Below are 26,733 nucleotides of genomic sequence, written 5' to 3' on the forward strand. Positions count from 1 at the left end.
CATTAAATAACATTAACCAACATACAAATTATACAACATAAAAAAACATTTAACAACATAAAACTTAAACAACATGCCCGGAAACCCACGGTCTTCAGCTTTGTGAAGGAGCCGATTCAAATCCAACGGCTAGCTGACGTCAGCATGATGTCAGCTACCAACGGCTAGCTGACATCATGTTGACATCACTTAGCCGTTAGATTTGAATTTAAATTGTAGTTTTTAAATAATAAATTATGTTTGGCCCTATGGCCCTTTGGGCCTCGGTTGGAGACGGTTTTTTGTGACAGAGCTAAAACGAGCCCTCTGGCCCTCGGTTGGAGACGGATGCCAATATGGCCCTGTACTGTTCATTAAAATATTAATATCTTGGGGAATCTTGGAGGGCCAGAGGGCTAAAACGAGCCCTCTGGCCAGCCCTCGGTTAGAGATGGCCTTACAGTCTATCCTCAAGAGCCTGGCCTTCAACAATAATATAAAACAACATATTTTTTGGCTCCTCACATCATAAATTAGAGCTTTCTTGCAATGCCACCGATTCACTATATGTCAAATTCTATTAAACGAGGAATACAGTATTGATCACTTGACAAGTATTTATCAAACGAACGACGACACTGAAATTATGTTTAAAAAACAAGAGAATACCTCTTCCGCAAGTGAGACAAGCAGAAAACATTTACCCGTAGTTGACAAAAACTCACATTTTCGACTCGGAATTATTACCCAACCCTAATTATTCGGGTCATGTGCCCATATTAGCCCATGAGAACCATGGGACCCATCCATATTAACAAGTAAGCCATAATGTAAACCCATTTTCCCCCACTTCACTGTTCGCCACCACTAGTCTTCTGCTTCTCCCGCCCTCCGCCAAGTTGAACTACGGCGCCACCGCCATCTTAAGGACCCGGTGCACCTCGTCGGGTTTCTAGGCCGCCTGAGTTGCCCACTCATTTTTACTGATTTGAAGATTTTTCCCGAAATAGGGTTTTAGGTTTTAGGGTTTTGGGGGTTATTAGTACGAGAAGATGGGAAGCAGGTCGACATTGGCAGGCATGGAGGTCCCAATCATCGGCAGCGATTCATTGAAATGGATTGGAATCTCTGCTCCTCCTTCTGACGCCTCCACTGATGCTGATATTCCTGCTGCTAGTACTTGTGTCCCTCCTCTTACAGACGATATCGCCTCTTCCGTCGCCATTGGAGACCCTCCTGTACATCTCATATGGTACTCTCTCTCTCCCCCCCCCTCTCTCTCTCTACCTATTTCGAGTTTGTGCGTTTTCCTTTATACATTGTTCATTTGTTATGCCTCTTGTAACAGGAGAATTCACAAGGACCATCCTCACGAACTCGAGTTATTCGAGCTCAGTGCTACCAAAGACTTCCCCAAAGTCGGACTTCGAATCACTTTTCCAGAAGCGCTATCTCCCTTGGTTCGTGTTTGTAAAAGTGAGGTAAGAATTTATTTCTTACAGTCTACTCTACTGTATTGTTTCTCTCTGAAAATGAGTCATACATTGTTATGTACGTTGCAGGTTGATATGGGTTTTACTAGCCACCCCTACTTGGTTTATGCATTGACTGTCTCGGGGATGGCTTACCTTTTCAAACTTGGACCCATCTCTACTTATGTGTCCAGCTATGTTTTCCGGGAGGATGAGGTTGCCAAGTTTAATATGAACGCCTATGTACCAGTAACAAGTGCTGCAGGAACACCATCTGGGTGCCTTGTAGTTGGGAGGGATGATGGATCCATAGCTTGTTTCCAACTGGGCAGACTTGATCCCACTGCTCCTGGTATTATCAAATTCCTCATGCTGTCTGGTTCTTGTGTTGTGTGCCCTTGTAACCATTCAATTGCTTTAAGCATGCTTTCCTTCAGCTTCATCAATCTAGTGGTTTGGACTTGGTGTTAAGCATGCTGCTCTTTTGCACCCTATAATTCTAAATTTTTTCTCCCCTTCCCATAGGTTTTGCGCTGGAGCTGCGGGATGAATTGGGAATTGGTCGTTTGTGGGGTTTCATGTCAAGGTACGCTTGTTAACTATACTACCAGAAAAACTTACAAGTAAAAACATTTAGTTTGCGGACATATTTGTCTTATTGTTACTTGTGATTATTTAATAAGTTGTTTTAAGTAATTAGTGAAGTTATGTGGATGATCATTCTGGTCTATGCGAATTGAATCTTAACTTGTTGCCAAAGATGATTAAATTGAATTTCAAATGTTTTGGCTTGGTTGGTGTTGGTACACGGGAGGGTCAACACTTGCGATTACTCCAAAAACATAGGTTGAGATCATATTTATGTCCACCGGTGTGCTTTATGCAATAAGATTAATGTTTGAGATCATATTTATGTCCACCCTGGTGTCCTTTTAATTGGAGGCTGTGGTGATCTTTGATTTAATGTGATTAATGTTTGTTGGGTGGCGCCAGAGGAGTACTTTGCTTTGTTGAGCGAGAAATTTTTTTTTTTTGAGAAGTCGTTGAGTAAGAAGTTTAGAGTACCAGGTGGACTAAATTATTATGGGGCTGTCTGGTGCTGGGTACTGTTTGGGCTATGGTCAGAAAGAAATCAGCTAATTTTTGAAGATGTTAGGGGTTGGAAGTGGAAGAGGTATTAGAAAAGGTCAAGCATTAGGCAACACATTGGGCTTCTGTATCTTCTACTTTCAGGAATATATCTTTATCGACCATTATACTAGACTGGAAGGCTGCAGTGTCCGAATTATTCTAGGTTTTTCTCACAGCCGAGCTTTCTGTATTAGTGTTATTTTTCTTCCTGCTCCTGGTGGATTTCTTGTTCACTTTACTGTGCAGCTTTCCTTTTGAAATTAATTTTCTGTTTTTCAAAAAATTGAGTTTTAAGTGTTACTGAATGGTTCTAAGTGTAGCATAGCCTATTTATTTGCCTATTTATTTGACATTTATAATGCTTTGTTTAATTAAAACAATATACAAGTATTCATGGCTCTGAACTCTTTTGCTTCATATGCTGTAAACAAGTTTATACTTCATTCTGTGACTGATGTTGGAGGCATAATTTAGAGATCAAGGTTTTAATATTGTCGGGTGAGAAGAGCTAGGAATCAATTAATATGTCATCTATTATTTGGTCAGATTAAACAATAAAATGTGAAATGAAATGAAATTGCTTACATATTCCCTTGGGGATAAAATTAAATGGGAGCTTTGTCAAATCAGACAATCCACATGGCCAGAATCAAAGCTTCCACTTATATATACATAATATTACGATATATTAGCCCCTGGATCTTTTTCACGGTCTTTTGTAACTTAAGTATCCTTCTATTTGTATCATGCCACTAAGCTTTTCTTTGACTTCAAAGCTGGATGGCAAAGGCTGCAGATTATGCAGGTTATTTTCTTTATTTATTTTCATTTCTAATTCTTATACCGACAATTCCCAATCCCAAGTAGCATTTGAGTATTCGTTGTGTGGTTATCCTGTGAATTAACCATTCTTGAATGCCAAAATGTGATCATTTTTCTTTTTATTGGTATATTACTGTTTTTACGTTTGGAATCCTGTAGGTTAAATGAAATAGAAAAGATAATACTATGAGTTAACTTGGTCCGCTCCTCTTTGAATTGGAAGTAGGATCTTTTGTTACAATGTGTGAAATGCTAGTTGTGTTGTTTATTGTAGCATATTCTGATAAATGACTACAATATTTACTCAAAAACACGAGTAACACTATAGTTTTCTTCCTTGAACTATAGAGTTTTATGTTGCAATATATATATAAAATTACTCTTCTATCCCCTGGAAATGTGATTGAAATTGAATACATATAGCTGAACATATAATGCAGGGGAAGGATGATAGCAGCTGTGCAAGACTTGGCAATGTGTTTCGTTCATGAAAAGCCACTTGTATTTGTGCTTCATTCTGATGGGATGTTACGGGTATGGGATCTTTCATGTCATAGCAGGATCTTTAGTAATAACATGAACAGTTCGACACTGGCAGGCAAGTATTGATTTTCCCCCTTCATTTTGTGATTGTTAATGCCTACTTGTTTATGTTGTCCATCTACTTTCCATTTGTATATAGGTGCTCTTTTTTTGGGGATAACAATACAAAATTTATTAACAGGGAATATTTCTGCTAAACCTAGCATTGCTTGGCATAGATGGAACATTTATTTGATGAGAATGTTGTTGTTTTATGTATGCGCATTATTTACTAGAAGATATACAATAATGTCTCTTTTTTCAAAAGAATTGGTATATATATGGAAACATAGTTTCTTGTATAACTTTTTGTTCTCTAATTTAGTAGAACATATAATTGTTTCTCCTTAACAAAGAATCTACTTCCAGGAGCTACATTGGAAAGGTTATGGATTGGTCATGTTGATAGTGGTTCAAACATTATTCCTTTGGCAATCTTCTACAGGCAGACTTCGGTACGTAATGTGAAATAAGTGCTATGAATCTGAATTTCTATTGATGGTGAAATTCCATTGTAATGTCCTCCATACTGTTCTATATCTTCTTTTTGTACTTACAAATATTTCTATTTATTTTTGCTACTCAAAACTGTTTTTTACGTCAGTCCTAGTTAAGGGTAAACTTGTGAAATAAATTATGAACAGGGTAATCTGTTATGTGATTTGAACTTGGAAGTAAAATGTTGGGTTTGAGGAAATGTTTCCCTTTCTCCTCCTTTCTATGCTTATAGGGGGGTTTTTTCCCCAAAAAATATAGGAAAGATATAGGGAAATTGACACTTTTTGCAGTTTTAGAAATCTCTATAGCGATACTCTAGATAGGAATAACCCCCATCTAGTCATAAAAAAGTTCCAATCCCAAGACTTGGGCCAGTTATATATAGTATAAGTTCCATGTTATAACAAGTTACAATTTTTCAAAGTCCCGTGTAAAGGAATTTGCCTCCACATAGTATTAATTGCCAATAAGTCCAAAAATTTGGAATGTGACAATAGAAATTTCAAATGAAGTAAAATATTTCTCTAATGTTGTATGGGACAGTGATTTATTCTTTAGGGTTGATGCCTCGGCTTCGAGCTTTGCAGGCATCAACTGAATTGGTTGAAGATGTAAACATGCTTGGGAAGCTAGAGACATTTTGGCTTCAGCACCAAGTCATTGCATCGGTTGTACTGTATGTGTTTAACTATCTATAAAACTTACTTAGGTATGTGTTTAACTGTCTATAAAACTTACTTAGAAAGAGAAGCATTATAGAGAATACTAGAACATGTATGCACCAGGTATTTGGGACTCTTTTCCCAATGTCTTCATCTTGGAAATTGACACGCTCCACTACTAATGTTGTACTTTGTATCCATATTCCATACAACTTTCATTAAGGATAACTAAGTGAAAAATTAAATTATGTAACTACTAGGGCTGGAAAAAATTCCCGAAAATCCCAAACCAAAATTCCCAAAGTTTTTGGGATGACATACCGAACAGATGCTGAAATTTTGGTACGAGAATCGGTATTGTCTCCTTGATGTTTCGGTAATCCCATACCAATCTGAAAATAAATATTATATATATTATTATACATTTATATATTATTATACAATTTATATATAATATTATACATTTGAATTGTTGCTAACTACTTGTAGCAATATAATTGGTGTGGTCTACTGGTAGTAACCATAGCCCTTTATTGCCAACCTCCCACAATATGTGTCTATTTCTTCAACAAAAAATCAAAAAATTGTATTGTTAGTTTCTGAACATATGAGGTTTGTAACTTATTTTTTTATTTTTGGGTTTGTTACATGTTAATTTGACGTGGTATGAATGATTGGTTTTCAATTTGTATGAAATTTGGGAATACTGAACCACCCCGAAATACCGAAAATATTTTGGGAATCCCGAAAATTGGGACTACCGAAGTTTTGGTTTGGGATTGGTCTTCAAATTTCCGTCCCAAAAATTTTCGGTTTGGGATTTGGGATCCTATTTTTGGTTTGGGATCCCATACCGAACCACCCCTAGAGGTGTAGTTAGTAACTACACCTCTATTAAGTAACAACCTCATTGTAATATTATTGGTTTGGTCCCAACATTTTGACCATATAGAGGTTTTACTGTGTAAGTTAGTAATATTTTCTGTAGCATGACTTGAGGAATCTTCTATATGCAATTAGTGACACAATCCAGAGATTATGTTTATATTGTTTGCTGATATTCTGATTGATTCTTTGGGCCAATCATGAAGGAAATCAGCTCGGAGATGATCTGTGCATATAGCTTTCGTTGTCATTTTGAGGAAAGATTCGTTATAATGCTGGAACCTTCAGCACAAAATATCCAATTGGATGAGGTAAATAATTCTTTTCTTTTCTTTGTTTTGGTCAATCCCACTTCCTTACTTTCTTTTGGCTGAAGTTATATTCGTTGCACCATATGTGCAATTAATTTGATTTTTTCATAGGCTGGATGGGTTGATGTCAAACTTACATCTGACAAGATATGCATACTGACAAATAATGGATTACTGCTTCACAAGTTGTTGACGAATGTCAATACGTAAGTGAATTTGTCCCTGTTAATCTTTAGTGACTCTGTATCAGTCCTTTTCTTACCTAGGGTGGCATTGTATTTCTTTTCCTTTTCATCGGTCTCTCTTGAATGCTTCCCTGTGTGCTGGGGGCCTAGGGCACACCTTTGTATTGTTTGTACATAAATTGTTAGTAGGGAGGAAAAAGATGAACTAGGAATATATTATCTGGCGAATGAGAGTACTCTATTATGAGAGCTGCAATAAACTTAAGTACATTAACTAGTCTGAATTCTTCAACTTAGGGCATCATGATGGTGGCACTTCATGCAAGTGTGAATTGTATGTATGTACCTTCTAATATTATATAACCAGTTCTGACTTCTGTTTATGAAACTGGCTTGGTCAGCTGATGCCTTTCTTCATGCACACACTGTGTTTTTCTTTTCAAGACATGATTGTTTGAGCTTTCGCTTTTATTTATGTTTAATGTAAACTTTTGTAGGTGTAACCATGTAGGAATCTGCTGTCCAAACCCATATCTTATTTTTTTGGTCAACAGTAAATGCTTGTCTTTTCAATGTGTGATTGACATAACCTTAAATCTCCAGGGAAGATGCATGTTCTTACGCTTTGCAGGAGGACTTTGTTGCAGATCAGTTGTTTCAAAGTTCTGACCATTCTTCAGATGACCTTCTTTTGTTGGCGCATTCAATATTGTCATCTTCAAAGGTATGATGTTTGTATCAGTTAAATTTTATTGTTAATAGACAAGGCTTCCCCCCTTCATATCTCTTCCCAGGATTGTCAGGGTTACTGTCTTACAGCTTTATATTACTAAGAGCTGGAAAATCTTCTCCTGGTGTATAAAATGTAATCAGAAACGTCGTCAAAATTTTATTGTGATGAACTCACATGCCACCAGCATATGCATTTTCTATATATGGATGCCTTTACTTGAAAGAGTTGTCTCTGTCGTGGACGAAGCTGTGGAGTTGGTGCAGACCGGCAGTAGTAACCACACAGGATTAGAAGAACTGCTCGGATTGAATATCCCTCTTTTTTCTTCTTTTAATCCCAACCAGTCTTTTCATTCGCTTGAGTCTTGATGCGCTAAATTTCTCTGTTAGATTTTACGTGTCAAGATTTGTGAGTTACCTTAGAGAGAGATTGAACCTTGAATAAGCTAGCAGATAAAAATGAACTCTGCTGAACGTTTCTATCAAGCTAACAGATGGTGGGTTAAGTGGGTCAGGAATGGAAAACATTGGCTGAGATTTGAATTCAATTCCATCGGTTCTAATCATGAGTTAGTAAAGCATTTCCACAACCTAACATTCTGCAAAGAAAAAAAAAAGCTGCTATTTACAAACTCTTGAGTAAATATGTACGAGAGCTTCTAATGTAGACATCTGCTTTCGAAGATAGAAGTAAAGAACCAATTGCAGGGCCCGCCAGACAATGTGGTTCATTGCCCTGAATGGTCTGAATCAAGCAGAGTCAAATTGTCTCAAACATTTGATATCTTCATCATTTTAATATTTATGGTAAAAACTGTCGTCTATTTATCACTGTTAGAAGACTAAATGGCATAAAATAAAATTGGGTTAAAAAATAAATGGACATTCTCTTTTGAAGATATGGTTGAGTGGGTGCTAGCTTTAGTCTTGGAGCCTTCAGTTTTGTTTTATTTACTTTATGTGTGTGTGTAGAAAAGATCCTTGGATGGGACCTACACATTACATGTTTTGGATCATTGAACTACAATATGAGATTAGCTATATTTCTTAAGAGGATGTTTACTCTCCTTGGGTTTGTACTGGCAGATCTTAATTAGCCCAAAGAGTTTTTGAAGATGTAGATAAGATATAATAGTTGGGATGAAGGGGTTAACCCAGTGTATGATTTGACTTCAAACATTTATACAAAATATTTTTAAACAATTTAAATTTTTTTTTTTTTTTGTAAGATGCCAATTGTTGCCATGCTGGAAGCTATTATATGTTAAATATGCTGCTTATGTGTTTTTCTTGATGCAAATTCTGCAGGAGCATATTGTACCAGTTGTATCTTCAATTTACTTACGCAGGCTGCTTCTTCCTGGGGTTCATCATAACATTGCTTTGCGCTTAACCTTACTGGATTATAATAGGCACTGGAGTGATTCAGATTTCCAGTCTCTAACAGCCGATATGTTGAAGAAGGAAATTCTTTCCCTGATTGAAAATGAGGTATGCCCTGTAGTTTTAATTATTTTTCTTTCACAGACATACACATGTGACACCCCGGAGGGGATTGGAATGATCCGGAGATGCTATTAAACTGATGAACATTGTATGTTGTATGTTGTCTAGGGAGTGAATGACAATTCAACATCAATATTTTGCTGCTGGAAAAATTTCTGTTCTCGCTATTTCCAAAACTGGTGCAAGAGCAATGCACCATATGGTTTGCTTCTTGATTCCTACACAGGAACTTTTGGTTTGATCAGAAAGAACTCAGTATCTCTTTTTCGTTGTTCGGAGGATATTGAGCGGCTTATTGATGGTATGTCAGCTATTCTAGCTTTATTTGAATAGAGACAGGTCCTAAGTTTTAATTTCTGCTCTCAGACATAATATTTTTTGTTTTACTTGTATAGGTACTTCTGATGATCTTGGCGATCTTGCTGGATTTGAGTTGGATTCATTTGATGATGCTCTTGACTATGAGGTGCTCGTTGAAATGCTCAGATGTGTTGTTAATGTCAGCCAACAATTGGGAAAGACAGCTTCTGCTATATTTTATGAATCATTTGTTAGCGCACCACGAGTTATCTCAGCTGAGGAAATTACTCCTCGCCTGTTGAAGATTTTAGAATCTGGATATAGTTCAACGGTAGCAATGCTTCATATATCAGATCTTGGACCCGATTTTGCTTGGGAGAAAACCTTGGCAGATCATAAAAACTTGAGGAAATTTTCTATTGACATGCTGTTATCTCTTCACGCCTTGCACGAGAAATCTGGCACATGGAGTCGTATTTTAAATGTGATTGAGAAGTATCTAAAATTCCTCATACCTCGGAAAATGATGCCGAAATTTGATGCTGAAATGTCGTTGGATATCAATGCTTCCATCTTGGTCCAGGCTACTTCTCAAGTTGCGAAGGTTATGTTTGAGTCCGCCCTCGACATTCTTCTGTTTCTAAGCTATCTAGTGAGCATTAGTGGGCAGGTCAGTTTCTTTTCATTTTTATTTATTTTACTTTGTTTTTGTTTTTCAATTCTGTTTAGCAAGACCTACTACATGTAAAGATATTTTTTTTATATTTTTTTTATAATTCTTTTATTAAGAAACAAGTATTTTCGTTATTTATTTGTATGTTTATGTTGGTGTTCCCTGTTTGCATGTCGCATGGTTGTATGCATTATTGTGATTGTTTTTAAAGTCAGATTTTATTGCATTACAAAAGTAATATCACATAGCAGTAGCAGTAGCAAAGAAGTCTAGTTTTAAAGATTCATCAAGAAAGCTAAGACAACCAGACCATGCAAAAACAAACAGAGGGTCGAGCAAACCAAACCTTTACTTATTAGAAGTAAGCAGATATGTTGCTAGACTGCGAATCTGGACCATTTACTAGGTTGATTCTCACTGGCCAACACGCTTGAAAGAGAGAATTACCCCAACTTTACATATTTAATCCTTTAAAATGTTAGTATGAGTCCTCAACTTATTTCTTTGCAAAAGAACCCCAAAACTAATTTGTCATCAAAATAAATGTTTAATTCTTGCCATTAGCTCATATTTTATACAAAATCAAGTCCAAAATATATGAGGGAGTTGCTTGTTTCCTAATTCAAGACACACCAAGCTGGCTCTATACAGTTGAGTGGATTCCACTGCTATGTAATCTTAAATGCATGTAATCATATTTTTATTTCTTCGGCAGGAAAATAAAGGTGAGTATTTGATTTCTTTCTTGAAGCATAAAAAAAGTACAGGACTTTATATTAATATGATACAACTACAATACGCAACTCAACTAAATTACCCATTGTCTTCATTAAAGAAACAATGACTAAATATAAAAATTGGAATTGGATTCATTTTTCTCTCTCTTAGAAACCCTTAACGAGATCTTTCTGCGATCGAGCTATACTAAAAAATTGTGCATGCATACTTTACATTGCATCTTTAATTTATTCACAACCTTCATCATTAAGTCTACTGCAGTGCTCACTTTGTCAAGTTAAACAGTATATTGACTTTAATAGCATTTCGTTTTTAGTCTCTCATTTTTATACAACTCCTTATTCCATGGTAAGGGTATTATTTTCCGGTAAAATTTGATCAATTGACGTGTTAAAATTTCTTTGGGTTTTGCATGCAGATTCATATGCTTCATGATGATGTATCCAAAATTCAATTTGACTTGATTCCAATGATTCAAGAAATCATTTCTGAGTGGCTTCTTATCCATTTCTTTGCCACCACACCGTCTGAATCAGCTGCAATTGAGGATTTCAGCTCTCAGCTTTCATTGTTACAAATTGGTAGGGTCATGCTTCTTAATGGGTCCTTAATTTCTAATTTTGCTGATTTAGTATTGTTCTGATGATCATCCCTGTCCATGGTTCAGATAGCAACATGAGAAGAAGAACATGGAATGAGAAGCTTGGGAAGTGTGAGTTCACTCTGGCTTTTGTATTCTTACCAAGTATTCAAACTTCCTCCAGAGACCAGAGTCGTGATTCCTCAAGAGACATACCAGATGTGAATGACATTATCATTTCAATGCATGACTTTGCTAGCTGGATCATCTGGGGCCACACAGGGGAATCCTTTACCTTCCTCAGCCGTGCAACAGATCTTGCTTTGATCCTGCTAAGGCATGGGCAATATGATGCCGTCGAGGTTATTGCTCTACTTACAGTTTCCCACTAGCCATTGAACTTTTCTTCTTTGAGAATACTTTTGTTTAACTACGTACTTGACATCATTTTTTTTACTTTTCTGTAATCTTTAAAGCGCCTACTCACAATTGTGGAGGCACATTTACAAAAGGAGAAGACATCTCATAGTATCCAGGATACAGAGGGAGGATGGTGCATACTTCATCATCTTTTAGGGTGCTGCTTCCTTGCTCAGGCACACCGTGGGTTGCATGGATTGCTGAAAGAGAGGAAAGTCACTGAAGCTGTTCGTTGTTTCTTCAGGTATTCTATGTTTTATAAATTTTTGACTGTCACCTTCCCCGTACAGGTAACTCTAGAATGGTATTCTATGTGCATTCTTTTGCATAATGTTTTCATTTGCACTTAAGAATAGCTCATTGATTTTCTTAATAAAGACTTATAGTTTAATTTTTCTATTCAGAGCTTCATCTGGAAAAGGGTCATCCGAGGCTTTACAGGGTTTGCCTCAGGAAGTGGGGTTGCCAAACCTTGGTTTCGGTGAGTTTACTAAACTTTTATATATTAAACAGTTAAATATTCTTTTGTTTTCCCCTTTTTATTAACTCTTTCATTTACCTTTCTCTTTAGCAGGTAGCTTATCAGCTTCGGCATGGAGACTTCATTACTATCAGTGGGCTATGCAGATATTTGAGCAATATAATATTAGCGAAGGTGCTTGTCAGTTTGCTCTCGCTGCACTTGAGCAAGTTGAGGAAGCTTTTAGTGTAGAAGATGAGCTGCATGGACGAGACCTAGTCAATGAATCAGTAGATACTATCAAAGGACGACTTTGGGCAAATGTCTTCAAGTTTACTTTAGATCTTAATCTCTATTATGATGCATATTGTTCAATAATTTCAAACCCAGATGAGGAGAGCAAGTACATCTGCTTGAGGCGTCTGATAATTGTTCTTTATGACCGTGGTGCCATAAAGGTTTTTATTCGAACTTGTAACTAACTTTTGTTTACTTGTGACTTTCTTTTCCAGTTTTTGTTTTTGCTAATTTGCAATATATTACCCATACAAAAATTCTCTGTGCAGGACGTTCGTTCTTGAATATAGAACGGGCGCATCATCGATATTATCGATAATGTTTCAATACTATGTCAATCTGTTCTGATGGCTACAATGATTTCTACTCACTATGTGCTTTGTCATATTTTTTTTTTCGGCAAAATATTTGAATATTGTGTTTTCTGTAATGTGTGGTATGGAACTTATTTTTCAAATTTTCAGTGCAAGCTTGTACCAGTTAGGCTTATTCTCTGATGAGGTCTTTCTTATTACTAAAATTTCCTGCGTTGTCATTTGTTGCAGATTCTTTGTGGTGGTCAGCTACCATTTATTGGTCTTACAGAAAAGGTAGAACACGAGCTTGCCAGGAAGGTATGGTCTAATCTAGAGCCAATTGGGTACTGTATTTCGAATTATTAATGTAGGTTCTTGCATTTTTTATGTCCTGGTGACTTTTTTTCTTTCTTAAATATGCAGGCAGATTGTTCAGATATTTTAGCAAAGCCAAACTTATACAAGTTGCTTTATGCATTTGAAATGCATCGACATAACTGGAGAAAAGCAGCAAGCTACATGTACCTATATTCTGCTCGTTTGAGAACGGAAACAGCTCTGAAAGATTACCAGCACACATCATTGGCACTAAAGGAAATTCTGAATGGGCTCTCTTCTGCTATCAATGCACTTCATCTTGTTCATCCTGCCTATGCTTGGATTGATCCACTACTTGAGATAAATTCTCTTCACAACGAGCACTATCCGAGTAAAAAGGCCAAAATTGCAATAGATGAACAGAGTAAATGATGCAACGACCAGTTTTCATTGTCTTTATATCTTTAATTGTTCTTTTGAGTCTTTACTACCATATGTATCTGATAAATAAGTACCTGATTTTAGCTGCTACATACCTATGAGCAAAAAATTCTTGCGAACCAACAATTTGATCATAATTCAATGGCTGATTTGATATCCTATTAAGTACTTTCCTGGATGGATTTTTTGTTCACCAGTCAGATCATGAATGTATACATACAAAGACATAGATATGTACCTCATATACAGCAATCTAATCTATCTTGGTTCGCATTTGCATTGTGTACCGTTCTGTTTTGAAGCAGTTAACAGGTTTACTTTTTATTGTAGGTGCCAGCAACAATGCTTATCCTCAAACATGGAAATCCTATGTCGGTATAGAGAAGATGGAGGACGAGTATGTGCTTACTTCTGCAGAATATTTGCTTTCATTGGCACATCTCAAACCTACATCTAGTGGTAAAGTTCCGTTTTAGCTTAATTTCTTATATACAAGATTCCCCATAAATAAACCTTGGTTACCAATCCTTAACATTATTCCACCTTTTTGTGTGATACTCCCATGGATTATACTAATTAACCATTTAAGCTGTTGGAATATGTGCAAATAAGGGAAAAAGTTAACCATCTCAGTCAGCAATGTACTAATTATTTACCTCAAGGTTTTGTATTTTCAAACTTGCACAATTCACATCTAACTTATGGTAAAGGAAATCTAGCCAGAATTGTCAGTTGTATTGATATTTTAATCTTTTAAATCAAAACTGAATTCTAATGTGCATGGAAATATTATTTTGTATAATTATGTGTATACATTTAATAGGTTATGTCTCTTAAATGAAAAATCTGGAATGAAGTGCTAGCATACACCAACCTTTGAACTTTCTGTTACAATGGTCAAGTTGTTGCAGCCACCAGACAAGAATTTATTATTCTTAAATCTCTTTATATTGTCAGCAGTGATCACAGTTCTCATGACACTTTTAGAAGCAATCATGAATATTCTTTTCTTTGCCATTTATTAGTATCCAAATTCCAAAATTTCATTCTTGTTTCCAAAAGTTCCCTGCAACATTTTTTTTCTTGAATGTTGTAACTTATCACCTTTAAACACTTCTCACAAACCCTACATGTATGTTAAGCATTTTTTTGTTGAGAGAGCCAATTTATCCCACTATATCCATGCTGCTCCATGTTACATCTCGTAGCTGGTTTGGAAGAAATTGTTAGCTTTTGTTTCTGCTCTTCGCTTTTTCCCTTTTCTTTTTCTTGTTTATTAATTGTTGACATTTCCATGATTTCCTTCAGGAACCCAGAAAACACCACTAGAGGTTGTTGATCTTCTGATCCAGGCGAATTTATATGATATGGCATTTACAGTCCTTTTAAGATTCTTCAAAGGTTCAGAGTTAAAGAGGTATAGGTCTATATTATAATATTATCACCTTATTTTTCCTTTGTAATGCATAAAACCTGGAGTTTTCTTTTCTTCAGGGGATTGGAAAGAGTTTTCTCTGCCATGTCAGTGAAATGCTGTTCACATAGAGTTGATTCTTCATGGGTTGGGTAAGATAAATATTTTCCTCATATTCGTTTGGCTTAAATACTTTAAAAAGTGTACAATCCTGATGTTGTACTAATTTATTTTTAATTGAATCTAAATGATGTGATGCATAACTTTCAGGGATGATCACAGAGCGCATGGTCTTCTGTTGACTTCATCAAAGGATGAAGTGGTTGCTCATGGTTCACCTGATGTGGGTTCTACAAAACAACAATCCAAGGGAATCAATCAATGGGGAACTCTTGAGCTTTATCTTGTATGTATCTTTGGCGTCTTCAATCTTTTTAAGCTTCTTCTTAACCCTCAACGTTCTTTTATCAAATATTAGAAGGAAACTTTTATGAATGATAAGAAGGATTAGGATATAATTTCACATTATTGAAAAAGAAAACAATAAGTACCGTCTATATTTGCTCTTAGACAGCGCAGGTTATTTCTCTTAGAATGCCATGATCAACCACATATAAAGATTTTAATGGTGTATCTCCAATTAGAAGGAACAAAAAAGAAAATGATTGAATGTGCACTCATTAAGTTTTATGTGGCTGAGGTATCGTGCACCTGCATTATTTACATATTAGTTCTATTTTCTCTCAGAAGGTATCATTGACATCTATATGATATTTTTTAATATTGATTTTACATTTTTGAGTTCACAAGTACTTTGACTTGAATTACTTGTCTTTTTATTTTGAAGATGAATCACAAATTATTTTTAGAAGAAATAGCTACACAAATGGTGGGGATGGACCACACCACACTACCTGAAATATCTGCTAAACTATAAAATAAAAAAAATACAAATAAAGGCTCTTAAATATCCAGAAAGACTTTCAATCTGTATAAATATCGAAAAAAGGATCTTAAATTACTTGTCATGTGATTTGAAGTTAGAAACCGGATTTGATAGGCGTAGGGGTGGTGTTTTCCCTCTGTTTGAAGTTAAAATTTGGACTTGATAGGCGGGTTGACTCTGGTATAGGTGGCTATTAATATCTTTTGGTTTACAATCTTTTGTTAAATGGGAGCTTTACCTGAAGATTTAAATACTATGAACTTATTTTCAAAGGTTCTATTTATTATGAATGTCTCAAAGCATCAAGTGTCTATTTATGTTCATAATCCTATACTCAAATTCTACGTGGCTGTATATTGTAACTGAGCCCTTCGGGTTAGCCCCATGTGGTGAGTGCGGGTGGAAAAATGAGTTAGGATTCGGCCAGGTCAATAGAAGAATGTTTAAGCATTTTCATCTTATCTTTCCCTTTCTGATTCCTAGTGTGTTTAGTGATCCAGCTTCCTAAATTAAAAGTTTTCACTTCCTATATTCTAATAGTTCTGTCATATAATTCTGTTTAATGTCTTTTAGGTTTACCAAATTTTCATTAATGCTTTTTACATGGCCGGTCCCAAGCCCGGATAAAGGAGGAGGGGGAGGGCGTCAGGTAGTCGACAGCCGGCACTCCATGATCACGTCGAATCCTTATGAAAATGAATTCAGAACAAAATCGTGCTAAAGCTAGGGCGTCACCCGTAAGTGGCGCGCTGTGTGGCCCGAGCACAGTGATAAGTGAGCAAGGGTCGCTGTATCTCCATCGGCACCCGGATGCAGTGTTAAATGAGCAAGGGGGCCATAGAAACTTCTTTTCGAACGACTCCACTCAAAGTTGTTTGGGAGCATATGCTCCTATCAACTTTACCCGGGACACACAAAAGAAGTACTTTGATCCTATTAGATGGGGGAGGGTGAAGAAGCTAGGACAGAAGGGTAGAGTTCAAGAGAGCAAAATGCGTTTAGGAACGTGGAATATAGGAACCTTAACGGGAAAATCTATGGAAGTAGTGGAAGTTATGGTGAGGAGAAGGATAAATATTATGTGCCTACAAGAAACTAAGTGGGTTGGTAGTAAGGCAAAGGATCTAGAAAACTCAGGGTTTAAACTTTGGTATTCGGGCACAAATAGAACGAGAAACGGTGTTGGCATCATCGTGGACAAGACCTTGGTACAAGATGTTGTAGATGTCAAGAGGGTAGGAGATAGAATCATGGCAATCAAGATTGTAATAGGACAAGAACTTATCAATGTGATTAGTGCGTACGCAGCTCAAGTAGGGTTGGATAAGAGTTCGAAGGAGAAATTTTGGGAAGATCTTGGAGACTTGGTGCAAGGAATTGCTCAGACGGAGAAGTTATTTATAGGAGGAGATTTAAATGGACACGTGGGCAGAGAGACAGGCAACTATGGAGGTTTTCATGGTGGCCATGGTTTTGGGGAGAGAAACGAGGATGGGGAAGCTATCTTGGATTTTGCAATGGCATATGATCTCTTCTTAGCCAACACCTTCTTTAAGAAGAGAGAAGAACATGTGATCACCTACAAGAGTGGGTCGTCAAAAACACAAATAGATTTTCTTCTAATGAGGAAAGGGGATCGTATAACTTGTAAGGATTGCAAAGTTATACCAGGAGAGAGCGTGGCTAATCAACATCGCTTGTTGGTGATGGATGTACATATCAAAAGAGTGAGACAAAAGAACAAGACTTGGAAGTGCCCAAGGACTAGATGGTGGAATCTAAAAGAAGAAAAACAAGCCATTTTCAAAGAGAAAGTAATCACCCAGTGTGTGTGGGATAGAGAGGGGGAAGCTAGCCAAATGTGGGATTCCATGGCTAGTTGTATCCGAAAAGTAGCAAAAGAGGTATTAGGAGAGTCCAAGGGCTTTGCCCCACACCAAAAGGAATCTTGGTGGTGGAATGAGGAGGTACAAACAAAGGTGAAGGCTAAGAAGGAATGTTGTAAAGCCTTATACAAGGATAGGACCGATGAAAATGGTGAAAGGTATAGAAAAGCGAAGCAAGAGGCGAAGAAAGCTGTGAGAGAAGCTAAGTTAGCAGCTTACGACGATATGTATAAACGACTAGATACCAAAGAAGGACAGTTGGATATCTATAAACTAGCTAGAGCAAGGGAAAAGAAGACAAGGGACCTAAACCAAGTGAGGTGCATCAAGGATGAGGATGGAAATGTTCTTGCTACAGAGAACGCAGTTAAAGACAGATGGAAAGGTTATTTTCATAATCTTTTCAATGAAGGACATGAAAGGAGTGCTTCTTTAGGGGAGTTGAGTAACTCAGAAGAGTGTAGAAACTACTCTTTTTATCGTCGAATCCGGAAGGAAGAAGTGGTTGTAGCTTTGAAGAAGATGAAGCATAGAAAAGCAATAGGCCCAGACGATATACCAATCGAAGTGTGGAAAGTTTTGGGAGAGACAGGTATAACATGGCTCACTGACCTTTTCAATAGGATTTTGAAAACGAAGAAGATGCCAAATGAGTGGCGAACGAGTACTTTGGTGCCTATCTACAAGAATAAGGGCGACATACAAAATTGCATGAACTATAGGGGTATTAAGCTAATGAGTCATACAATGAAGCTCTGGGAGAGAGTCATTGAGCATAGATTGAGGCAAGAGACACGGGTTTCGGACAACCAATTCGGGTTCATGCCAGGACGCTCAACCATGGAGGCAATCTATCTCTTACGAAGATTGATGGAAAGATATAGAGATGGGAAAAAGGATTTACACATGGTCTTTATAGATTTGGAAAAAGCGTATGATAGGGTCCCAAGAGACATTCTTTGGAGGATTTTAGAGAAGAAAGGAGTTCGAGTAGCATATATCCAAGCTATAAAGGATATGTATGAAGGAGCAAAGACTGCCGTAAGAACTCATGAAGGACAAACCGAAAGCTTTCCCATAACTGTAGGATTACATCAAGGCTCATCCTTAAGTCCTTACCTTTTTGCGTTAGTAATGGATGAGTTAACAGGACATATTCAAGATGATATTCCTTGGTGTATGCTTTTCGCAGACGATATAGTGTTGATAGATGAAACTCAGGAAGGGGTAAATGCAAAGCTTAACCTTTGGAGAGAAGTGTTGGAATCTAAAGGTCTTCGTCTAAGCCGATCAAAGACAGAATATATGGAGTGCAAGTTCAGTGCAAATGGAGGCCAAAACGAGTTAGGGGTGAGGATCGGAGATCAAGAAATACCAAAGAGCGACCGTTTTCGTTACCTAGGATCTATCTTGCAAAAGAACGGAGAATTAGATGGAGATCTCAACCATAGAATACAAGCTGGATGGATGAAGTGGAAGAGTGCATCCGGAGTGTTGTGTGACCGCCGTATGCCACTGAAGCTCAAGGGAAAATTTTATAGGACGGCAATAAGGCCGGCGATGCTGTATGGCACAGAATGTTGGGCGGTGAAGCATCAACACGTACACAAAATGGGTGTAGCGGAGATGAGGATGCTTCGTTGGATGTGTGGGCACACGAGAAAGGATAAGATTAGGAATGAGGATATCCGGGGTAAAGTAGGAGTAGCCGAAATTGAAGGAAAGATGAGAGAAAATCGATTACGGTGGTTTGGACATGTGCAAAGAAGGCCTACTGACGCTCCGATTAGAAGATGCGACTATGGGACAGAGGTTCAGGGCCGAAGGGGTAGAGGAAGACCTAGGAAAACTTTGGAAGAGACTCTAAGAAAAGACTTAGAGTACTTGAATCTAACGAAGGACATGACACAGGACCGAGCACAATGGCGTTCTAAGATTCATATAGCCGATCCCACTCAGTGACATGGATTTTCCAAGTCTCCAACCGAGAAGTTTTCCTCACTCGGGAAATTAAGGGAACACTACCTCAACCTACATGCTCCACTCACAAAGCTTCCATACAAGCTTCAACAAAAGAAAATTCAAAGAACTTAGCGAAGAATGATCTGGTGTATTTAACACAAACGTTGAAATGAAGGAAAGCTTATTTATTGATATTCCCGATAAGCTACAAATATGTACATATACATAAGTCAAAATAAACAAACAAGAGGGAGCCTTCACAAAGGTTGCTTAGGAGAAGTCTCAGCAGTCGGTAGAGCCCCAGAAAGAGAAGGCACTGGAGGGGGATCATTCGGAGCCTCAGTACTGGACAGAACCCTAGAAGGAGGAGGCATCAGAGGTTGATCATTTGGAGCTTCATTACGCGGTACAGCCCCAGAAGATGAAGGCAATAAATGCCTTTGGAACAAACCCACAAATCTCTGATGATCAAGTAAAACCTGACCATCAGACTCCTTCATCTGGTCAAGCTTCCTCTTCATGTTTGTAGCATAGTCATGAGCGAGCCGGTGCAACTGTTTATTCTCATGCTTGAGCCCTCTAATCTCCTGTTTGAGACTCATCACTTCAGCCGCCAATGATTCAACTTGGCGGGTTCGAGCAAATAGGCGTTGGGCCATATTAGACACAGAACCTGCACACTGAACACTGAGAGCCAACGAATCCTTAACAGCTAACTCATCAGACCCTTTGGAAAGTAGTCTGTTATCTTTGGGAGTGAGAAGGTTCCTGGCCACCACCGCAGCGGTCATATCATTCTTCATTACGGAATCCCCAACGGTAAGAGGACCAGTAGGGGAGACGAAGGATGGGCGCCATATGTTGTCTGGAGAAAGCGGGGCTGCCTCTTCAACAAGGTTCAAGTCAAAACGACGGTCGGAGGGGCCAGACATTTTCAAAGGTGTTGAAGAGAGAAGAGGTCGGATAAATCAAGATCTTAGAAGTGCAAGAATGGAGCTTCTACTGGTGGATTTCAAGTGTTCTTTAGAACTTAATGCCAGCCCCTATAAAAATCTGCACTCGACGGAGCTTCAGAAATCGAAGAGGCGTTTGCTTTCTCAAAAGCTGGGCTGCTCAGAGACCACGAGGGTTGATCTCAGAAATCGAAGAGGCGTTTGCTTTCTCAAAAGCTGGGCTGCTCGAAGACCACGAAGGCCAATCTCAGAAATCGAAGAGGCGCTCGCTTTCTCAAAAGTTGGGCTACTCAGAGACCACGAGGGCCGATCTCAGAAATCGAAGAGGCACCTACTTTTCCAGCCTTGTCAGCACCTATCACACGCACACTCAGCTTTGCGGAAATTATGGGCATTCTGTCAAAGACTTCTGGTGAAGTAGAAAGCACATGAATCTTACTGCTCAATCACCCACTTCCCACACGCAACAATAGCTCATGGGTACCACAGATAACTTTGCCAAAGTTCTCTGCCAAAGTTGAGCACGTGAAGCTTGCAGCTCCTACTACATCGCTCTAACCAAGAAGGGTAAAAGAATAGCAAAGAAACAGTACTAACAAAGTTTAGACACATAAATTTTGAAGGTCTAGCTACCATATTATTACCCACAAGGGTAAAGGAACAGTACCACTGCTGGATAATTGGAAAGTCCCTGTGTGTCAACCTCTGTGCTTCGTAGCAAGGTAGACTAGCAAACATGCCCAACCTTTACTCACATTCGAGAAAACTCCTAACAAGATTGCTTGCTCCAAAATCGAAGAGGCATCATCCTCTGAATCTCGAGAGCCAGACTCCCAACATGACTACTTTCTCAAAAATCGAAGAGAGGGTAAAGGAACAGTACCATTGCTGGATAATTGGAAAGTCCCTGTGTGTCAACCTCTGTGCTTCGTGGCAAGGTAGACTAGCAAACATGCCCAACCTTTACTCACATTCGAGAAAACACTCCCAACAAGATTGCTTGCTCCAAAATCGAAGAGGCACCGCCCTCCGAATCTCGAGAGCCAGACTCCCAACATGATTACTTTCTCAAAATTCGAAGAGACACCGCTCTCCGAATCTCGAGAGCTAGACCCCCAGCATGATTGCTTTCTCAAAAATCGAAGAGGCATCATTCTCCGAATCTCGAGAGCCAGATCCTCGATAGGATTGCTTGTTCGAAAACCGAAGAGGCACCACTTTCCCAACTTCAAGAGCCGGATCTCCTTGGATAAAGCTTGTCTGTAATCCTCACACGCAACATCAGCTTTCCAGATACCACAGACCACTTTTTCAAAGTGCTCTGACAGAGTTAAAACATGTGAAGCTGGCAGCTCCCACTACCGTGCTATGACCAAGCAGGGTAAAGGAATAGCATTACTACTTGCTGTTAGGGAGACTCCTATATATGTCGACCTCCATCCCCAACGGACAGACAGACCTGCAAAAATGCTCAACCCTTCCTCATATCTGAGAGGGCACTCCCAACGAAGCCTTTCGAAATACTCAGCTTTCTTCCCCCATGATAATACCTCTGCAAACAAGCTATACTAGAGCAAGAATATCCCATATCATCAGGGTTAAAAGCAAGAGTATCCCATATCATGCTTTTTCCCTGTCTTTTCCTTTGGCCTTGTTCTTACCTGCAAGACAAGGAGAAAGAGAGCAATCAGTCAGCACTTGGAATCAAGCTTCTAGCCAGGAACTGACTGCCTGGAACCCCTTACCTGATTACTTACCTGGTATTGCTCTCGAGTACTCATCTTCAACATCTTATGCTCCCAGGGAAGATACCGCATCTGCCTGAGGAACAAATAGGGCAAGTGAGAATGATACAAGGAAGCATGTGGAGACAAACGTAACAGCACACGTGCCGATACATCCATTACTCTGTCAAAAGCAAAAGTATCCCATATCAGCAGGGTCGAACATACTCTAGATTTGATGGACTTGTTTTGACCCTCAAATTCTTCAGTCGGCCTTATACTCTGGAGGAAACCAGAAAACCCTCCAGCTCAGTTCAAGAATAAGCCTGTGGAAAGTTACTTCTTCAAAAGCAAAAGTATCCCATATCATCTCTTCTCATTTTTCTTCTCTTTATCCTTCATGCTGCCTGCAAGATAAGGAGAATGTGAACAATCAGCCGGAGCTCTGATTGCTTACCTTGTCTGTCACATCTTTCAGCAGATCCCCTAGCTCGGCGACTTGGGGACTCCTACTACATGGTTTGTATCGCGCTTGACCAAGCCTGAAACTACAAGTAAGCTTCAAGTGAAATTGATACATTACCTTGTGCATCTCCACCAGTTAAAGATACCACCCCTGGATGGAGGAAGAGTACTTCCAGAGAAGATGTCACATCTACCTATGAGACAGATAAGGCAAGTCAAGACGATACCACACTCCGATACTTAGAAGTTTCGTGATTACGAGATCATTCTCCCACAATATTTCCTAATGTCATTTGTACTAGATCATTCACTTGTACTCACTAAAGGAGAGCTTGAACCTATGTACTTGTGTAAACCCTTCACAATTAATGAGAACTCCTCTATTCCGTGAACGTAGCCAATCTGGGTGAATCACGTACATCTTGTGTTTGCTTTTCTATCTCTATCCATTTATATACTTATCCACACTAATGACCGGAGCAATCTAGCGAAGATCACAAAAAGCGACCGTTTTCGCTACCTAGGATCTATCTTGCAAGAGAGCGGAGAATTAGATGGAGATCTCAACCATAGAATACAAGCTGGATGGATGAAGTGTAAGAGTGCATCCGGAGTGTTGTGTGACCGTCGTATGCCACTGAAGCTCAAGGGAAAATTTTATAGGACGGCAATAAGGCCAACGATGTTGTATGGCACAGAATGTTAGGCGGTGAAGCATCAACACGTACACAAAATGGGTGTAGCGGGGATGAGGATGCTTCGTGGGATGTGTGGGCACACGAGAAAGGATAAGATTGGGAATGAGGATATCCGAGGTAAAGTAGGAGTAGCCGAAATTGAAGGAAAGATGAGAGAAAATCGGTTCCGGTGATTTGGACATGTGCAAAGAAGGCCTACTGACGCTCCGATTCGAAGATGTGACTACGGGACAGAGGTTCAGGGCCGAAGGGGTAGAGGAAGACCTAGGAAAACTTTGGAAGAGACTCTAAGAAAAGACTTAGAGTACTTGGATCTAACGGAGGACATGACACAAAACCGAGCGCAATGGCGTTCTAGGATTCATATAGCCGACCCCACTTAGTGGGAAAAGGCTTTGTTGTTGTTGTTGTTGTTGTTGCTTTTTATTCTCTTCCTATTTTTGTCAACATAATTGTAGCTGAGGCACCTTTACTGGTGCTTCTACCCTTTTTTTGAAGTCAAATATGTCCATAAAATATGTTTAATAAGTCAGGAAAATTGTATACTCGTATCCTTTACAATGAGTTTAGTTCATTCTCCACCTTTCCCCATCATTTTGTCTGTTTGCTTTGTTTAAGCATTTTTCATCTTATCTTTCCCTTTTGATGTATTTAAAATATGCAGGACAAATATAAAGTGTTCCATGCCCGTTTACCAGTAATTGTTGCTGAAACTCTTCTCCGTACGGATCCTCAAATCGAATTGCCTCTTTGGCTGGTAAAGATGTTCAAGGTAACTCTCTAGGTGGTTTTGTAAATAAAAGAGGATGCCACATTGTACAAAAATTTATATTCCTCTCTCTCTCTCTCTCTCTCAAACATGATACCCTTGTGACCGACTTGCGTTTTGATAGGATGGAAGAAAGGAAAAGACGTGGGGGATGACAGGCCAAGAATCAAATGCAGCATTATTATTCCAACTATATGTTGATTATGGTCGATACAGAGAAGCTACAAATCTTTTGCTCGAGTATATAGGACCCCTTGCATCAATGGTAAAGTGCAGCTTGTTCTTTTCTATCTTGAGCTTCTGCATTCCTGCTTGCTAAAAGTTGCCCATGATATTAACCTCGCATTTTAAAAATTCATGCCATTATTTGATTTCTATGCTGAAGCTTGGTTTATTTGTAGTTTGAGGTTCTTTGTATGAGCTTACGATGGTGGGTTTGATTGATGGTGGTGGTGTGGGTGAAGAGGGAGGAGGGGATGGGATTGGAGTGATGGCAGCCATTGAATTAGGGGAATTCGTGAGGCTTCATAGTGGGGTAGAAATGTAATAGATAGTCATTGATGAGGTAGTGGGGGGTCTTGTTTTTTTCTCCAAAAATCGGTTATTGCTAGTTTTTTCTTGGGATATACAAGTCTCTGGGGAAGGCAAAATTTATGGTGGTACCAAGTCCCATTTATACTCTCCTGACTAGCATTCCTCTTTTTGGTAATACCCCTATCATATTATTCTGTATAACAGTCCTCCATCAAAATATAAGTGGTTCTTGTGCGTAATACCTGAGTTTTTGCAACTTTAGAATGATATATGTATAGAGAAGTTAAAGAAAAGAAGAGATTAAATTGTTTGGATGTTGTGCTGATTGTAAAGTACCTTAGATTCTCGATAGGACAAAAACTAACGCGAAAGTAGTGTGTGTTGGTTGCATGTCATTAGTATGGTAGGTACAGCATCTGATTTCATGTTGATTTCTGCTGGTTGTTTAACTTAAGATGTTCTTATTCTACAGAGACCGGCTGACATAGTCAAGCGTAAAAGACCATTTGCAGTCTGGTTTCCATACACAGCAGTTCAGCGTCTGTGGTGCCAACTTGAGGAATTGATCAGTTCAGGCCACATGGTAGATCAATGTAACAAGCTCAAGAATTTGTTACGTGGAGCTTTGCTGAGCCATCTCGAACTGGTAAGCCATATTTTCAATCTACAGCTACTAATGGGGATGGACTCTTAACCTTCACTACAAGTGCCCAATATGGTTCCTCTGTCGTTTTCAGGTAAAAGTAGACTCAGAAGATGTGCTTTCTGCTTTTAGTTGAGAGATTCGTTTAGCTAACAAGATGGGCACTCTTTGAATTCAACCTTGAAGTTGAGCATCAGCTGCAATGTAGATATGCATGAGCTCTTACGAGGCAATGCTATCAAGTTACAATGGCAAATTGGCATCGACGGGAGCGTCTGTATACTATAGCTAGCATCTGTACTTTCAGTCAGTCGAAAAGTTCGATCGCCTGTGTAGTTCTCAAGACAACTGGAAAATAGTTGGTGTCATTTTCTGCTCCCCTTTCTTGTATTGTATGGATACAAAACATGATCAAACTTTCAAAGCGGATATTAATTTCATCTGGGGAAATGTATTACCCTTCAAAAACCCGATCTTCTTAGGACGAAATTACACACAAATAAAAAACCTAAATCATGGATGTGCATCATACACTTAACTTTTTCAGATACACAAACATATTACTACAGAAATGGAGCTTTATTGTTACAACCCGACCACTATTTAAAAAGGGTAATCTCAAGCCAACAAAGCTTCTCGTTTTGCAAGGATCAGAAAAACGTCTATCATAAGCACATTATTTTCACGATTCGAGTTTGTTACCTTTGCATTACAAAGAAGCAACCATTCAGTTGTGCCAAAGGTTGTCAACCCTAACACTACTTGAAAGAAAAAAAAAAAAAAAAAAAAAAAGAAGAAAAACAGCTATCTTTCGACCCCAACACTATTTACTACTTGTGAAGGGATTGCAGAGCCAAAGCAAACGAAAAAAAGAAAAGAAGAAAAAAAAGTCTTTCTCAAAGAAAACAACGAACCTGAAGAGGGTAGAAAGCGGGTAAGACTTGTTTTTACTCTGTTCTCCGGAAGGAACTCTCACTGAGGGAAAAGGATCCTCGCCGGATCCTTTTTTTTTGCATTCGATGGTGGGGAAGGGGGAATCTGATCCGGGAGTCAAGACTTAAGGAAAACAAGACAAATTGAAAACTTCTCATTGGCATTAGAAATCCAAGTAATAAGGGCATTTTAATTTATTTTTAATGACATAGGAACTTGTAAGTAATTTTTAGAGTATGGTGAGAGTCCCTTGGGAAGTAGTGGTTTATTTATATTTCCATTATCTTTAGTTCTTAAAATATATTTGCTTTGTGGAATTCACAATTAGCAACATTAAGCAAGCTTCGTTGCTCGTGGTTGAGTGATTTTTAGGTTATTTTCTACATCAAAATCGGACTAAAGACCTCGAATGCAAGGATAAATGTTCTTAATCGCTTGAGTTACAAAGTCCTTACAATGATAATCGACGTACTTCAAAGAAGAAAATGGGGTGCTCATCTGTCAAAGAATAAGGTACT

At 38.5% G+C, this 26,733-nt stretch overlaps 1 protein-coding gene across 2 annotated transcripts; it reads left to right on the plus strand.

Annotated features, from left to right (window-relative positions):
• The first annotated feature begins 684 nt into the window (after positions 1 to 684).
• LOC126585697 (nuclear pore complex protein NUP160) lies at positions 685 to 25,750 on the plus strand. Of its 2 annotated transcripts, none has more exons than XM_050250177.1 (27): positions 685 to 1,231; positions 1,328 to 1,460; positions 1,542 to 1,803; positions 1,977 to 2,037; positions 3,845 to 4,002; positions 4,356 to 4,441; positions 6,238 to 6,342; positions 6,454 to 6,548; positions 7,131 to 7,251; positions 8,568 to 8,750; positions 8,874 to 9,066; positions 9,161 to 9,735; positions 10,895 to 11,057; positions 11,144 to 11,418; positions 11,533 to 11,720; positions 11,881 to 11,957; positions 12,051 to 12,394; positions 12,779 to 12,847; positions 12,953 to 13,271; positions 13,619 to 13,747; positions 14,597 to 14,705; positions 14,783 to 14,854; positions 14,973 to 15,108; positions 24,001 to 24,108; positions 24,230 to 24,370; positions 25,112 to 25,285; positions 25,377 to 25,750. In XM_050250177.1, exons 1-27 carry the CDS (start codon positions 1,032 to 1,034, stop codon positions 25,416 to 25,418), a joined length of 4,518 nt encoding a protein of 1,505 aa, XP_050106134.1. In that variant the 5' UTR covers positions 685 to 1,031; the 3' UTR covers positions 25,419 to 25,750. The 2 variants fall into 2 exon arrangements, with proteins under 2 accessions (XP_050106134.1, XP_050106133.1); XM_050250176.1 differs by having other exon boundaries at positions 686 to 1,231; positions 12,048 to 12,394.
• The last annotated feature ends 983 nt before the right edge of the window (positions 25,751 to 26,733 follow it).

This window comes from Malus sylvestris, chromosome 10 (genome assembly GCF_916048215.2).
Source record: "Malus sylvestris chromosome 10, drMalSylv7.2, whole genome shotgun sequence".
Taxonomy (NCBI): domain Eukaryota; kingdom Viridiplantae; phylum Streptophyta; class Magnoliopsida; order Rosales; family Rosaceae; genus Malus; species Malus sylvestris.